This window comes from Prunus mume, linkage group LG2 (assembly GCF_029339155.1).
Source record: "Prunus mume cultivar Tortuosa linkage group LG2, ASM2933915v1, whole genome shotgun sequence".
Classification (NCBI taxonomy): domain Eukaryota; kingdom Viridiplantae; phylum Streptophyta; class Magnoliopsida; order Rosales; family Rosaceae; genus Prunus; species Prunus mume.
The window spans coordinates 38,483,231-38,499,730 of NC_142699.1; the positions used below are offsets into that span (position 1 = coordinate 38,483,231).

Sequence of the window (16,500 nt, forward strand, 5' to 3'; positions counted from 1 at the left end):
ATCTGGGTTTTTTATTTTCCCTTTTTTCACAAGGGTAATGTGCCATAACAAGTTGCTGGCTGCATATTGCTGCTCAAAGTGGATATAGAGATTGCAAAAAAATTGTTAGTTAATAATGCATTATATTATAGAGTAGAAGAATAAGGTAAGATTAAAAAATATACGGTACCACTTTTTAAAAAATAAAAATAAAAAATTTGTAGATAGATTCTAAAGCTCTGGATGTAACAATTATTAGAGATATGCTAAAATGATAAATGATTTCCGATACTCGATGTATTTTCTATGCCCCAAGTGGCCGTGTTCTAAAATGATAAATTATTTGAGATTTTTTATTTTTTTTATTTATTATTTATTATTTATTTATTTTTTCCATTTGATGTTGGAGAGAGAGAATAAGAATAGGAGGTGTCTGGTGCGAGTCCATGTCCATGGATAAAGAGAAACAAAGAAAAACATAAAAACATGAATTTGATATTTTTTTAGTTTATCTTAAAAAAAACTAATAATACACACTTCTCAGCCAAAAAATTAAAAATAAATTTCATAATGTCAAAATAAGATTTTCGCAGCTTTAAGACTTAGAGAATGTCACAAGGAGTTTCTAGGAATTTTCTGTGTATTTTGAATTTTAATGCATTTATTGTAAATTTTATAAGTTTAATCAAATGGAAGTGATTGACACGAGGAAGCCGCTGAAAGGCGCACCATCAGTATTTCTAGCGGGTGTCCTTCTACAACAGCGTCACATGTCATTTCAGCTATATTTGTATTATTTATTTTAAAAAATTCATAACAACTTAAATTAAAAATCAGAAAAATACACCGAAAAAAAAAGGTATGCGGTCCTTGCAACAAGGTCTTTGATTTTTGAGGTCTAAAATTATGATACCACAAAGAGTTCATAGTAATTGTTGGATCGAAGACACAAGAGTGTTAGGTTGTAGAAAATTAACTTATGTTTTGGTTTGGTTGGAAACAAACTTGAATTGTTTTGTAACTTTGAGTTTTTGTAAGTCTAAAATAAGATTTTTAAAGCTTTAGGGTGAAGAGAATGTCACAAAGGAATTCCTAAAAAAATTCGGTGTAATTTTTAGATTTTTAATGTATTTATTATGAATTTTGGAAGTTAAATCATAAAAAAAATAATGTATTTATTTTGAGTTTTCATGGCAAAACTACCCTCATATTTTTACTAATAACACAAAAATACCCCAGCGTTTTGGGTGTGGTGTGCCTCCTCGCTGGGATTGGGTTCATGCTGAAAGATCTGAAAATGTTATAATCAATAATTGTTATTGAATGATTGTGTATACAATGATACATCCGCATCGGATGTATAGAATAGATAAAACAAAAATGTAAAGTTACATTGCTCTAGGAATAGAATATTTAAACCGTCAGTGGTTGTTTTTCACGCCTGATTAAAATATCAAAATGGTAGAGCCCAGCAAGACTTTTAAAGTCTCCTCCTGAGAGTTAAAGAAGTTCCTCTGCCTGTCTCTGCTTGCTATTGCTGTCTTGTATTGCAAATCTGCATTCATCATCTCCTTCTCCTTCTACCTACGAGAGAAGCTCTGTGCCTGTGCGTCTTCATCCATCTTCAGTCTCTTCTTCTCGTTTCTTAATTAATTAACTAGCATTAATATGATCTGCTGTTTGTCTTGCGCAGGGTTACATAAGGAAACTAAGATGGCAGTAAAATCTGTGCTTACTTTTGCGACCGAGGGAATACTGACGAAGCTGACTTCCCTTGCTGCTCAAGAATTCCGTATGGCCTGGGGATTCAAAGCTGAACTAAGGAAGCTCCGTGAATCCTTACCCATCCTTCAAGATTTCTTGGACAAGACAAACGATGCTGTTGAGCAGGCAAAAGATGGGGGCAAGGCAGTGGAAGATTGGGTGAAGAAACTTAAAGACATAGCTGATGAGGCTGATGATGTCTTGGAAGAAATCAACTATGAATTTCTCCGGAGGAGAGTAGAACTGCAAAACCAAATGGGAAAAAAGGTGCTCAACTTCCTTTCTGCCTCAAATCCCATTTTGTTTCGACAAAAAATGGCACACAGAATTAGAAGAATCAGCGCTTCTCTGGCGGAGCTCAAGAATGAAGCAGGTTTCATTGGGTTAGTTGCAAAGAAAAAAGATCTAACCTCTCAAAGAATTAGGGAGGACAGAGAAACCAACGCATTCATTGGTAAAGATGAAATCATCATTGGAAGGAATGCGGTTGTGTCAGATATAGTTACAACATTGACCAACTCCAATACTAATGAACAAAATCTGTCGGTTATGGCGATTGTGGGAATGCCAGGACTGGGAAAGACAACTTTGGCCAAGTTAGTGTACAATGAAGATGCTATCGATGACTATTTCAACAAAAAATTGTGGGTGTGTGTATCAAACACTTTCAACGTAAATTCAATTTTAACTGCGATGTTAGAATTACTCTCAGGAAAAGTAGCCACAAGTCAGCAAGCATTGCTTACAACCCTCCGAGAAGACTTGTCGGGAAAAAGGTATTTTCTTGTACTTGATGATGTTTGGAATGAAGAGACTGAGAAATGGGAAAGCTTGAAGAGCTGTTTGTCAAAGTTGAATTCTGCTTCAGGAAGCAAAATTATTGTCACTACCCGCAGTGGCATAGTTGCATCAATCACAGAAACACTTCCGCAGCCTAAATTGAAACTTCTATCAACAGATGAATGCTGGTCCATATTGAAACATGCAGCTTGCTCAGATGCATATGGCAGTTCGGATATACCTCTTCATTTAGAGAGTATTGGATGGGAGATTGCTGAAAAATGTGATGGTCTACCATTGATGGCAAAGGTACACACACACACACACACATATATATATTATTTTTCTCTCTCTCTTTGTTTTTGTTTTTTTCTGATACGAGCATTGCTTACAGCAGGCATTTTTATTTATTTATAAATTTATAGACTGTTGGATGAGTTCTTGGTAATTAGGGATCATATCATCAATGGATTCCAACTCTTGGCTCAATTTTAGCATCCAATTGTCTACAAAAGTGGATTATAGAAACTAATCCAACCAATTGGAGATTTAATTACACACCTAAAACTTAATACAAGTATTCTTTTTTTTTTCCTTATAAAGAGAAAAAAAACAAATGTTGAGCAACAAGTACCATGCTTAAGTGTAATAACTAACAGACATAATGGTTCGCACAAAACCAAAGAACTAACAGTCAAAGGGCGAGACTGTCATTTAAATCCTAAAAACCTAAATATTAGATTAAAACGAGTTACTAATTATAGCAATGCAACTCAAAATATATAGTTTGTGTGTCACTCTGCGCATATTCTGTCACATTTTTCCCCTTTCACTAGTTATGTGTCATTTAATAGGATTTCATGAAGTTCATCAAAAAAATGGCTAAATCTTCGGGTCTATTTTTTTCCTCATAAGGATGCCAGGTTGGCGTCACATAGACGTAGACAAAAATATTTTACATTTTCACTTTGCCCCTTAATACTTATATTCACTTTTCACCTCACCCCAATTCCGTTAAGTCCGTTAAGCATGCGAACATGGTGCAAGCCTAATAAAAATATAGAAAATCTAGCAACCTTCTCTGACATTTGTCACTTTATTTACACTTAAAATAATGTCATTAATAATCAAACAAGCTAATTTTTGTTTTTCAAATTTACTCTTATTAAATGAAATATTTAATTTTAAAATGTTAACTTCCCTAATTTCTTCAATTTAAAAAATATTTTCTCTCTCCATCTCACTCTCAATCCTCTCTCTATCCTTTGTAGTGCCCCACAACCCTTCTTCTACCTCCCCACTTCTCCCCAAAACAAACACTAATACCCAGCAATGACCTATGACCAGTACCCAAACAAGCATATGAAAGAAACCCACTTCCTCTCCCCCTCATTACCACCAAACAACATCTCCCTCATCCCTACCCAACAGCCCCCCACCGTCCTTCGCTTTCTCTGTTGTTTGTAATTGAACAATTTTTTAATTTTATTTGGTTTTGTTTATAAAAAAAAAGTGTTTGAACTTTCATGATTTGGGAAGCAAAGGGTCTGTAGAGGTTAGAGAGAGACAAAAAATCTTAGATATTTTTTTTCTCATCGCACAAATGTGTGTGTGAGAGAGAAAGAGAGAGAGAGGGAGAGGTTGGGCTGTGTTGTGGGTAGGTGGGGTGGCTTGGGATCGGGCTATGATGATTTTTGACATTTTAGTTGCTGTCAAGGTCATATATGGAAATACAATTTAATGTTTTCTTAAATTAAAAACATTGTTTTTGAGTGAGAAAGAAGTGCTACATATCATTTGGAAAAGGAGGAAGAAGGTTAGAGAGAAGGTTGCTAGCATTCTCTTAGAAAATAGAGATATTTAGTCATATACACATTCTTAACACTAAAACTATAAATAAATCCTACATCATTTAATTTCTTTAAACATACAAAAAAAAAAAACCCAAAAAATGACAACTGGCCTATTAAATTTAATTTTAATTATTAAATTACTTTGATGCTTCATTGACTGTTTTGGGCTTTTTTATGAGGTTTTTGAGTTGGGTTTGTTTTAAGAAATCAATAGTAGTTTTGTAATTTAAAAAAAGTTAAAAGTCATTTTATTATATTGTAAATGGGCTTTGGGTGCATTTCTAAAATCCATTTCATATAGTTTTTTTTTTATTTTATAATTTGGGCTCCTATACTGGGTATTATAGTGAATCTCCCTTAAAAAATATTTAACATTTTAAAAATTTTAAAAAGATAAATTAAAATTTTATTGTCGCTAGACCAGCCACACTCAATAAGTTCCCAAAGCCCAAGAACAAAGAAGTTTGATAGCATGTATGTAAGATAAAATTGGTTGAGTATCGTCATTTCTATGAACTTTGTCAGTGCAATATTTGCATTACTCCAATGGCTTATTATCACAAAATGTCCATGAAGTTTGCAAAACTATCAGATTGCGTCCTTTATGTTTTTTTTTTTTTTTTTTTTGTCATTTATAGTCCTTAAGGTTAATAAGTGTCCTCACAAATAGTCATTGCCGTCGATTCCGTCAAAAAGTCTGTTAAGTTGATGATGTGGCACATATGTGAGTCCCACATATCCAATAATATGACGCCACGTGAATTAAATAAAAAAATACATTTTAAAAAATAATTTCAAATTATAAACCATTAAAAAACTTTAAAAAATTATAAACCAAAAAAAAGATCACGACCTCCTCCATTGCACCAAACCCCCACATCCTTCGTCCAAAAAAAAAAAACCCCCTATATCCAGCCTCCTCCATATCCCAACCTTCTATCCCAAATCAACAGCCAACCCAAACCTTGATATGCCAGGAATCTCACCCACTGGCCGTCTAATCTCCACCACCAAAGACCAAAATTGGATGGTGGTTAGTAAAGACCAAATGAGTGGGTTGGGTGGGCTTAGTGGTTGTCTGGGTTTGCTTGGAGGGGAGGGGGGTGGTGTTTAGGTTGGTTGCTATCAAATAAAGAGAACATGGAAGAGAGACAAAAAAGGAGAGAAAAGGAGGAGGGCGGGGCAGTGGTGCGGAGGATGGGTGAGGATAGGTGCGGCTGTTGGAGGTGTGAGAGGGAGAGAGAGAGGAGATGTTGGTGGGAGGGAGGAGAAAAAGGGGGAAGGGAGAATGGTGGGGTTTGGGGTTTAGTGCAATGGAATCTGACGACAAAGACTATTTGTGAGACACTTACTAACCTTAAGGACCATAAATGACCAAAAAAAAAACATAAAGGACACAATTTAATAATTTCGCAAATCTTATGGACGTTTTGTGATAATAAGTCTTACTCCAACAATTAAACGTTCCAAACATAACCAGATTTGCACCCCAACACTATGTATGATTATGGGCGAATTTCACTTAGACCCCCTGACGTTTGGCATTATTATAAGATTTTTTTTTAATTTTTTATAAGTTTCAAATGTTTATTTTATATAATCCACATGGCATCATATTATTGGATATGTGAGACTCACATATGTGCCACGTCATCAACTTAACAGACTTTTTGATGGAATCTGACAATGACTATTTGTAAGGACACTTATTAATCTTAAGGACCATAAATGACAAAAAAAAAATAAAGGACGTAATCTGATAATTTTACAAACCTTAAGGGACGTTTTGTGATAATAAGTCTTACTCCAACAATTAAACGTTCCAAACATAACCAGATTTGCATCCCAACACTATGTATAATTATGGGCGAATTTCACTTAGACCCCCTGACGTTTGGCATTATTACGGTCAGACCCCCCAGATTTGATTTATTCCACTTGCACCCCTATTTTTAATAGATGTCAACTCACACTAAAAGTAAAAGGCCAAGCATGTCATTTGAATTGTAAAAACCTAAATATAAGATTAAAACTAAAGAAAGAAAAAAAATTAAAGCCAAGTCATTCCATAGCCACCAACCCAGCAGTCGGAGCCACAAACACCTCTCTTTTCCACGGCCATCGAGGCACACCCACCCTCATCAACAACCCAATTGAGCTATTTAGGCCTAACTAACCTTAAATTCCCTCAATGAATCTAGACGAACAAAAACGAAGAACACCCCAATGCCAGCTATCCAATCAAGAACCTCGTCAGAAAACCCAAAAAAAAAATACAAAACAAAAAAAAAAAAAAGAAGCAAACAAACTCCAAAAATCGTAAAACCCTAGCTACCAATCAATTCTATTTTAAAAAAAAAAGCGAAACTTTTTGCCCAAAACATACAACCCAAGCTACAAATCCAATCCAGTCTCCTTTTATCAGATAAAATTCCAAGAGTTTTAGGTTTTTGTTAAAACAAGTAATATAGGGGTCTAAATGAAATGCTTCATATAATTATAGTCAAATTTGGATTAAGCTACCTAATTGTTTACTACTTCTTTTTTTGTCATTAGTAAATTTAGATATACATATTCTAAGTTATGTATACCATCAGGTTTTGGGAGGCATGCTGCGTTCTAAAAACAGTATAGATGAATGGCGGTCAATTCAAGAAAGTGAAATATGGGAATTACCAGAAAGTGATGATAGAATCATGTCAGTTTTGAGGTTGAGTTTTGATAATTTGAAATCAGCACCTTTAAAACATTGTTTTGCATATTGCTCAATATTTATGAAAGATTTCGAAATTGAAAAGGAGAGGTTGGTCCAACTCTGGATGGCTGAAGGATTGCTCCACTCTTCAAGTAATCAAGAGATGGAAGATATAGGGAATGAATATTTTAATATTCTATTGCAAAACTCCTTTTTTCAAGATGTTACAATGGATAAAGATGGAGTTGTTATCACATGCAAGATGCACGATCTTGTGCATGATCTTGCAGAACTAGTGTCAAAATCTGTTGGGAAATTGCGGTCCCTATTTTCAAATGGTGAAGGCCTTAGTAATATCTTGTCGAGTTTTAATTCTTTACAAGTGCTGAATTTATACAAGGCTAAAATTGAGAAGTTGCCAAGTTCAATTGGCAAGTTGAAACAGTTGAGGTATTTGGATGTTTCTAGAACAGAAATCAAAGAACTTCCAAAATCTATTGGCAAGCTTTACAATCTGCAGACGTTAAGAATGTGTGGTATGTGGTATCTTGAAAGGTTTCCAAAGGAAATGGAAAATTTGATCAACTTGAGGCATGTTTATTTCGACAAGGATAAGGAAGTTCCATTTGGGATGAGACGATTGACTCATCTGCAAACATTACGTTACTTTAATTTGGATAAGGAAAGGAATCATGGAATTGACGAGCTGGGTGACTTAAACCAATTAAAAGGTGAACTAACTATCTCATCTTTGGAAAATGTGAAAGACAAAGACGAAGCGAAGAAATCAAATTTAGTAGGGAAAGCAAATATACGAAAGTTGACATTAGCATGGGGGTATGATTGGGAGAGAAACAACAAGGAGAGTGATGTTGATGTACTAGAAGGCCTCCAACCCAACCGTGAGTTAGAAATCTTAGAGATTGACTACTTCATGGGTGGTAAATTAGCATCATGGATGATGAGTCTACTCAATTTAAAAAAGATCTGGTTATCCTACTGCAGGGAATGTGAAGAAGTCCCTCCACTCGGCCATTTAGCACATCTTAGGCATGTTGATTTCGGAGGTATGGATAAGCTTAAATGTGTGGGAGTTGAGTTTTATGGTTACAACCATGTTTACGGTGGTGCGGCTTTGTTTCCATCATTGAAAAAGTTAGGTTTTTATGATTGCCCATCTCTAATTGATTGGAAGGAAGTGGATGTGATTACGTCAGCAGCGGTGTTTCCCTGCCTTGAGGAGTTGACTTTTTGGAATTGCAGGCAATTGAGAAATGCTCCAAGTCGTTTTCCATCTCTCCAGAAGTTGAACATATATAATATTGACCAGGTCATGGCAATAGAAAATATATGCAGTCAACTAACCACTCTCACTCACCTCGTCATTGATGAAGCCAACGAGTTTACTTGTCTGCCAATAGGGATGCTGGAAAAGAACCAGAATCTTCGGTCACTGCGAATTGGCCATTGCAAAAAGCTTAGCCATTTACCTAATGAGCTACACACACTCCGTCTTCTTGAGGAGTTGACTCTAGAGAATTGTCCTAGTCTAGAGTTCATTCCAATTACCACCCAGAGCCAGGGCATGCCATGTCTCCGCATATTGAAGATTCAGAATTGTGAGAAATTATCAAGCTGGCCGAGTGGGTTGGAATATTGCACCTCTCTTCGGGAATTGCATATTCAAAATTGTCAAAATTTGAAGAATTTACCGGTTGATGCGCTACAGAACCCCGTCTCTCTTGAGGAGCTGTATATAGAGGATTGCACTAATCTAGAAGCTATTCCCAGTTTAGACAACCTCACATGCCTCCGTAAGTTGTCTATTCGGGGTTGTGGACTCACAAGTCTACCGAGGGGGCTACAATCTTGCACGCGTCTTAGGTACTTGACAATCGGGGAATGCCACAATCTGGTAGATGTCGATGATATATCCAGATTGCAGCCTCTTACCGATTTAAATATATTTAATTGTCGGAAATTAAAATATTTGCCAAGAATTGACACTTGATGAGTTTGGAAGGGATGAGGAGCTCGATTCTTTCCCTGATTTTGAGCTTCCATCACAAATCCGATTGTTAAATATCTCAAGGTGGCCTAAGCTCAAGTATCTGCCTCAACAAATTCAACACTTGACTACTTGTTCAGAAGAATTGTGGTTAGGTAACATTTCATCTCTTATCTACCTGGGTATCTGGGAGTGTGAAACAAGGGGCGCTTCTGGTTCTGTAGGTGCTTGAAACAATTTTGTCTTCTCTCTCCATATTACTATATCTCTATAGTCAATAATTTTATATGATGAACTACTGAACTCAATCACTTGCAGTTTTCTGTTGAGGTCTATCCTGTAGAGGTACTCAAATTGGATCAGTGATTGATTTCTAGGTTTCGTCGTAAACCTAATTGGTTACTTCCAATTACGTAAATCAATAGTTCAAAACGGATTCTTCCAATGTATAAAATAAAAATTCCAATGGCTTTTGCTATTATAACCTTCCCGACCACGATTTTTTCTTTTTTTCTAGGCATTTCTGATGTATCTGCCTACCGTTGAAGTTATGCAATGCCTCACCAAATTAAGAGAACTAGCGATTTGTCGATGTCCCCATCTAGCGGAAAGATGCGCCAAGGAGAGCGGCCCAGAATGGCAGAAGATTTCTCACATCCCAAGAATAACAGGTAATTAATACTCTGATAAAATCAAATCATTAATTAATTGTTTGTTCAATTCCCTTCTCTCACTTTTCTTTTTCGGGGTTTACTACCACAGTTCACGGAGTTGACCTTCGTAAAGAATCGGAACCTTCAAGTGATGATTCGACTCACTCAAAGCCGCACCAAACTAGCACAGTAGTCAACTGTTCATGTTTTTCATGAATGTGCCTTCGAGGAGTAGCTGCAACTTTCACATTGAAGAACAAAGTGAGCCTCTTCTTAATGTTTTTGCAGAGCTTTATGCTTCCTATGTTGCTTTACTCGTGGTATCTATCATCATTTCATAATTTGCCCACTTTCGGAAGGCTTTTACTCGAATCAGAAGAACAAGTGCTGAGAAACATTAGGTGAAAACTTTTTCCATCCAGGTACTTCTGTTTCCCATTCGCTAAAAATCATTTTCATATTGAATTATCCGAATATATATTGCACAGGGGTTTTCGCTTAGTTGTTTCACTGATGGCATCTAATATTATTTCAATTTGCCACAGTTTGTTGGTTTTCAGAAGGATGTTACTCAATTGGGAGAACAAGTGATGCGCAAAAGGTGCAAACTTAGTGCAGGTACTTCAGTTCAGTTCCCATTCCCCTGCATCACTATTTATTCATTTCTTTGATTCCCATCTAATCATAACATCACTTTACTAGCATGGAGAATACAATTATTCTTAGAAATCATTTTCTTATTTATATATATATATATATATATATATCTCCCTAAATTAATTTCATTAGATCTCCCTGCTCTGTATAAATATTTGTTCGACTGCATTTACAGTCATGTGTAGCGACTAACTGGAAAAGTTTCCACCAACAATTAGATATGTTATCAGTGATATCAAACCTTAACACTTGTATACCTACTGTCATCACTTGAAACTCTTTCCTTTTCTTCTGTTTTTGCCTTCTTCTTTTGCCGTTTTTGTTTTTCATTCTTCTTTATCAGCAGTTAAGTGTATATATTTTCAAAGCTTCAATTACCATGGTAGCTTTATGTAGAAACTTACAGAGAAAGTACTACCATTTGAAAGTTTCAAACACCAGTTACTTCAGTTTCATTTATTTTCAGTTTTGCTAAAATGAATCAATGAACAAGTTCTAGATCATATCACATACATTTGAATTCTCAGACTTTAAAATGAATCAATGCTATAAAGTTGGATTTTTTAACACAGGAGGCGCCAGAAAATTATTCCCGTTGTTTCAATAAGAGTTCTTATTGGTAAATTGAGGTTAACCTCTGCTCAAGCTTTATTAGTATTCCTTTTTTTTTCAATAAGAATTTGGTTGGCAACCTTTTGTAAATTGTTTGCTTCATCTATTAATCTGCAACATTTGTTATATGCTTCCATCTTACCACTGGATGCATTTGGCACCTCTCTTTCCTCACTTTGTAACCATTGTGTGAAGAATCCGAGTTATTTATGAGATAACATACACACTGTAATGTCTCTTCAGAATTTGATGATACTCTTTTGCAGATTTGGGGCTAGCATCCATTTGAAGTGTAAACAGTCCTTAGAAATTGTTTATAAAAATTTGATGAGCTGGAGGGTTTACTGGAGTGATGAGGGAACCTTGAAGCTTTCAGTGAACTATCTATTTGTATATGTGAGAATCTGAAGAATCTACCAGCAGTGGAAGCTCTGAAAATTTCCCCAAAATGAAAGATGCACCGAGGAGAACCACAATCATGTGTACATTTCTTTCTCAAATAGGAATTTATGATTTGTTTTCTTGTCCTCTCTCACTTTCATCTGTCGTTAATTAACTTATTGGGCATTAAGTTTGTTGTCTACTGCAACACAAAGAAGAAGTTGAGGGAAAAAAAAAATAGTTTACTATAAATTGAAGGAACATATTCAACTCTTCGGTAGTTTGTTTGGTTTTAATTGCTTCGCTGAAGGAACTATAAATACAACATTGTGTTTTCACAATCTTTGTGGAATAACACTTGAGATTGTTGAGGAAAATTAGGTTTGTTAGTCTGGAAGACAAACTAATACATAGAGAACATGCTAGACCAGTTCAACTCTTGCATGATTTTGTTCCAATTTTTTGGATTTGCAAACAGAAGCTTTTAGTCCTCGGTTTCGTAAAATGGCCTTGTTTTTGTTGCTGGTGTTTATGCGGTCATGGTGTCATTGCAACATCTGTAATCCTCTGTTTCATATTTTAATTTTTGTTTCTTTTCCAGGCAAGGAGATACATGGTATAATGCAGCCAATGGTGTTTTTCATAATGCAGGTTTCAGCAATATATATGGCATATCAGCTGTTGATGGTGATTAACTTTTTTACCTTGAGTATCTTATAGTACACTAAAATAATAATCATGATACGTGTAGTTAAGCAAATCACTATTTCTGGAAGGTGTTGATTTATTTTCCCTTTTCCCATTTCTACAGTTAAGGTCCTCTGTTATTTGATAGCATGTCATTTTTACTTACGCTGCTGCAAGAATCAGGTAAAGGAGTCTTCAGTTTAAGCTGTTTTCCATCATTTTAAAGGTTGAAGGTAATTTTGGACATTTCTTGCTAAGTTTATCTTGGTGTTACGTTGAACAGGCAGAGTCGAGATTGAAGAAGAAACTCATGAATGTGATGTGCCTGTGATCTGGAACTTATTGTTTTGGACAATATGGTAAGCTACTATCCCTTTAGTTTGTTTTCTCGACACTCATTAATAAATCCAGTTATATTCTTATTTATGAGATGACCTACACGCATCATGTCTCTTCAGGATTTGATGATACTGTTTTGCAGATTTGGGGCTAGCATATTCATTTGTAGTGTAAACAGTCCTTAGAAGTCGTTTATAACAATTTGATGAACTGGAGGATCTACTCAAGTGATGAAGGAACCTTGCAGCAGTCGATGAACTATCCATTTGTATGTGTGAAAATCTGAAGTATCTACCTGTAGTGGAGGCTCCAAAATTGTCCCCAAAACAAAAAGATGCACCGAGGAGAGCTGCCCTAGTGGCCAAGGTTTTCTCATATTTCCAAAACTCAAGTGTCCTTAGCAAAAATTTTCTCACTGACTTTTTAATTGAATATATATATATATATATATTTGTTTAGTTGTTGGTTTCATTACAGCATCTATGCTTTCCTGTTTCAGGTTTTAATAATCCTCTCCTTTCCAAGCAAGGATGATAGTACAAACCGTACTAATCCTTTGGCTTGGGTGACTTCAACAAATATGAATGAGAATCAAGTGGAATGTTGCTCTTCTTCACTCTCCCTAAGGGTGTCTGTCTTCATAATGCTAAAAAGTTAAGGGACAACGGATTCCTTTTTAGTATGACATTGTATCAGGAATCCACACAAGTCTATTTTTGTGGAAGGTTGTTCTGCGCAGTTCTTGCTAACTTGTTCTAGGTTTAATATTTGACCAGACAGAGTCAGCATTCAAGAAGAAATTCATGAATGCGCTATGAGTGCCACTGCCATGCATGTTTTTGTCTCATGAAATTTTAATTTGCACAAATTGGTAAGCTCTAATCCCTTTCATTACACCGAATGTTTTATTGTCATCACTATACTGTAGTTGTATTTTTATGAGTTTTGCATCACAGGGAAACTTCTTATGGTGCAGCATAATTGGAAAACACTTTACTTGGAGGGCGTTTATCATGAAGAAAGCTCTTCCTAATGAAGTCCTAAGACCTGTCTCTTGCAAATAAGATATTTTGAGTCTTTAAAGCACGAATGATAGCAGAAGTTTGTGAGTTTAGAATGTATTTGGGGTTCTTTGTTGAGATATGGGATGAGAGATAATTTTAGAGTGATTTTAAGAACTTTCCTTGTCATTGTAACGATCTTCTGAACTTTTGATTTAGTGGATTATGAACGCAATCGGCCGTAGACCAATTATGGTGGACCACGTTCATTTTTGAGTTTATATATGCTTTCGTTTGTCTCTCTTACTTTTCCTGCATTTGGAATAGGCATATAAGATGGAGATAGATAGAGATGGGAATCTCAGATTGAGTCAAAGAACACGAACCAGGCGTTGCCATCGTCGTCGAAGAACAGCGCGTGGCGACCGACCACCTCTACATCCATTTCTTTAAGACCTTCAAATTGGAGCGGAATTGATACAGAGCAGAGAAATTCTGGGTTTACTTTTTGGGACGAGTGCTGGTTTCTTTTTTGGGGAAATAGCCTAAAATGCCACCCATTTCATAATTTTAACTAAAAATACCACCCATTCCTAATTTTTGTACAACTACCACTTATAAATATAAAATTATTGTCCACTCATTGTACCCATATTAGTTTTTCAGAAATTGGCTTCTCTCTCTAACTCTCTTCGCTCTATCTCTTTGGCCTGTCTCTCTCTCTCGTGTACCTCTCTCTTCGACGCAATCGTCTTTCTCCCTCAACGGTGGCTGTTCATCCAAGCGTAACTCCATCGTTGACATCCACGAGGTATTGTTCATAACCCTTTTCTTTGAAATTTGGAGTTTTTGTGAATTTGGTTTATGATGTATGGATTTGTAAGAAATTGGTTTTAGTGTTTAGGGGTTGCTCAGAAATTGGGTTTGGGTTTATGGGTTTCTATGAACTGGATAATAACTCACACCCACTCTCACTCGCTCGCAGGCGATGTTCACAGAAGGAGGTGAAGAAGAAGAAGGAGAGTAAAAAAGGGTTCAAGACGATTAGTATGACTGAGAAGTTTAGTTGCAGAGCGAAAGATTTGTTTGAGATTTTGATGGATGAGAATAGATGGAAGGTTTTTAGTCAGAGCAATGCCAAGATAAGCAAGGAGGTTGGTGGGCAGATTAGCATTTTCGATGGGTCGGTGACGGGTACCAATTTGGAGTTGCAGAATGGGAGTTTGATTGTGCAGAAATGGAGATTTGGGAGTTGGCCTGATGGCATTGATTCAACGGTATGTCAAGTGTTTTTCTTTCTGGTCGGAATGAATTCTTGGTTGGTTTTAAATGGTTTTGTGATTTGTGGGTTGAGTGTGTTTTGCTTGAATTTTTCCAAGTGAGGCTTACACTTGAAGAGCCTGAACCCGGGCTCATTGTTGTCAAGTTAACACATTCGGATATTCCTGAGGAAGACAGGTTGGTTTTGATTTGAACTTTTAATTAATGGGTTATTTTCATTTTTAGTTTGATTGATTGGGAGTATGTGAGTTATATTGTTTTCTTTTCTTCTATGAAATGTTGATTGCTTTGTTTTGGTGCCTTTGGTAATGCAGATATGGGAATGCGACTGTGGTGGAGAATACGGAGAGAGGATGGCGGGATCTTATTTTCCAGAGGATACGGGCAGTTTTTGGTTTTGGAATTTGAGATACTTGAGTAGGGTTTCTCTTGAAAGTGTAGAATTTAATGATTTTGGAATTATGATTCAGATCTAATGTTTCCTATCAAAACAATTTGCTGAGTCTAATGTTACAATGTTTCGCAATGGCATTGATAAATTGTTTGTCTTTAAAATGTGTTGTCAGTTCTCTTTCTACTTCAATAACTGAAAATCATTGTGGAATTTGGTGAGAAAGATTTGTATCTGGTTTGCCCCATTGGGTTGATTTATCGCACTTTTTCCATTTTTTGTTTCTTTGTCTTAACTGTATTTACTTTTCATCACTGCTAAGAAAAAAAAAGTTTGTTTCTTACTGCCTGCAGAAGAGCTGTGTTTTTCACATATGTACTACATTGGAGTTTCTTCTGTCATCTAAATAGGTGCTACTGCATTGGAGTATGTTATTTACTTGTTTCATTGTTAGCAAATGAACATATGTATAATTGTTTATCTTCTTGTTACTTTTCAGCTGTTAATTCACAATTAACAATGGGGAAAGAGTATTAGAGGGATGAATGCATTATGTTGCTAGCAAGTACGGAAATTTGGTGTGGGTGTCGAATCCAAATAATTCCTAAATACCTTGGGAGATCAATTTTAGAACATTAGATTAGAAACATCAAGGCCTTTTAGTGGTAGTGATTGATTAGAAGTTATGTTTCCGGTTGCCAGTTTTGTCAGGGTTCTAGGATCTTGATGAGTAAGAGAAAACTTAGGTTTTGATGTATGTTTTTTATAGAGGGGGTTTAGGGTTGTATGATGCTATCCGATGCCCTGAGTTATCATCTTGTCTTGGTTATTGTCTTTGTAAACGAGTACGTTGTCCATGCTGTGGACTGCTGGAACTTCCCACCGAGGGCTTTGTTGTACGCTTGTAGCTGTAGTTGAGTTACCGGGCTTTGTTGTATGCGTGTAGCTATAGTTGTGTTCCTCGATCCTATGGATCTTGCATCTGCCGCCAGTTATCAGGCTTCAGGATGAAGGTTTTAGGCTTGTTTGTAAAACAGTGCTGGTTATGTATGGTAAAAAGTGTTATGAATGTAGGTGAAGATTCAATCGATGAAATTAGGGTTACAAACTTATAAGTTGAGCTTGTGCTTGGTGGCATTTGTAGCCAAACCATGAGATAGATGTTAATTTGCATTTGATGTTTGGTAGTATACAACAAAGGTGCTGGTTTGAATTACATTCAGCGGTTGCTTTGTGCACATTTTTGCATCATTTCTCGCACTTCATCAAGTACAAGCCAGGCTTTATCTACACAAAAAAACAATGAAAGAGAACTTGTGCAATGCTTCCCTATACAATCAGAAAACTTGTCTTCCACTATGGAAAATCTTATCTGGATTGTTGCCAATAAACCATATAAAAAAATCTATAGCGTGAGGG

The 16,500-nt window shown here is 36.0% G+C and overlaps 1 protein-coding gene and 1 long non-coding RNA gene across 2 annotated transcripts; both read left to right on the forward strand.

Annotated features, from left to right (window-relative positions):
* The first annotated feature begins 1,456 nt into the window (after nucleotides 1-1,456).
* On the forward strand, nucleotides 1,457-13,690 carry LOC148920276 (putative disease resistance protein RGA3). The gene is made up of 15 exons (XM_089044885.1): nucleotides 1,457-1,585; nucleotides 1,673-2,832; nucleotides 6,974-8,955; nucleotides 9,095-9,303; nucleotides 9,597-9,750; nucleotides 9,842-9,993; nucleotides 10,092-10,154; nucleotides 10,278-10,350; nucleotides 11,268-11,483; nucleotides 11,984-12,069; nucleotides 12,194-12,252; nucleotides 12,353-12,428; nucleotides 12,551-12,774; nucleotides 12,908-13,279; nucleotides 13,365-13,690. Exons 2-5 carry the CDS (start codon nucleotides 1,693-1,695, stop codon nucleotides 9,623-9,625), a joined length of 3,360 nt encoding a protein of 1,119 aa, XP_088901011.1. The 5' UTR covers nucleotides 1,457-1,585; nucleotides 1,673-1,692; the 3' UTR covers nucleotides 9,626-9,750; nucleotides 9,842-9,993; nucleotides 10,092-10,154; nucleotides 10,278-10,350; nucleotides 11,268-11,483; nucleotides 11,984-12,069; nucleotides 12,194-12,252; nucleotides 12,353-12,428; nucleotides 12,551-12,774; nucleotides 12,908-13,279; nucleotides 13,365-13,690.
* An 854-nt stretch (nucleotides 13,691-14,544) lies between these two features.
* Nucleotides 14,545-15,245, forward strand: LOC148920277 (uncharacterized). The gene is made up of 2 exons (XR_016123775.1): nucleotides 14,545-14,686; nucleotides 15,005-15,245. It is a non-coding gene; the product is annotated as an uncharacterized LOC148920277 (long non-coding RNA).
* Nucleotides 15,246-16,500: the final 1,255 nt, after the last annotated feature.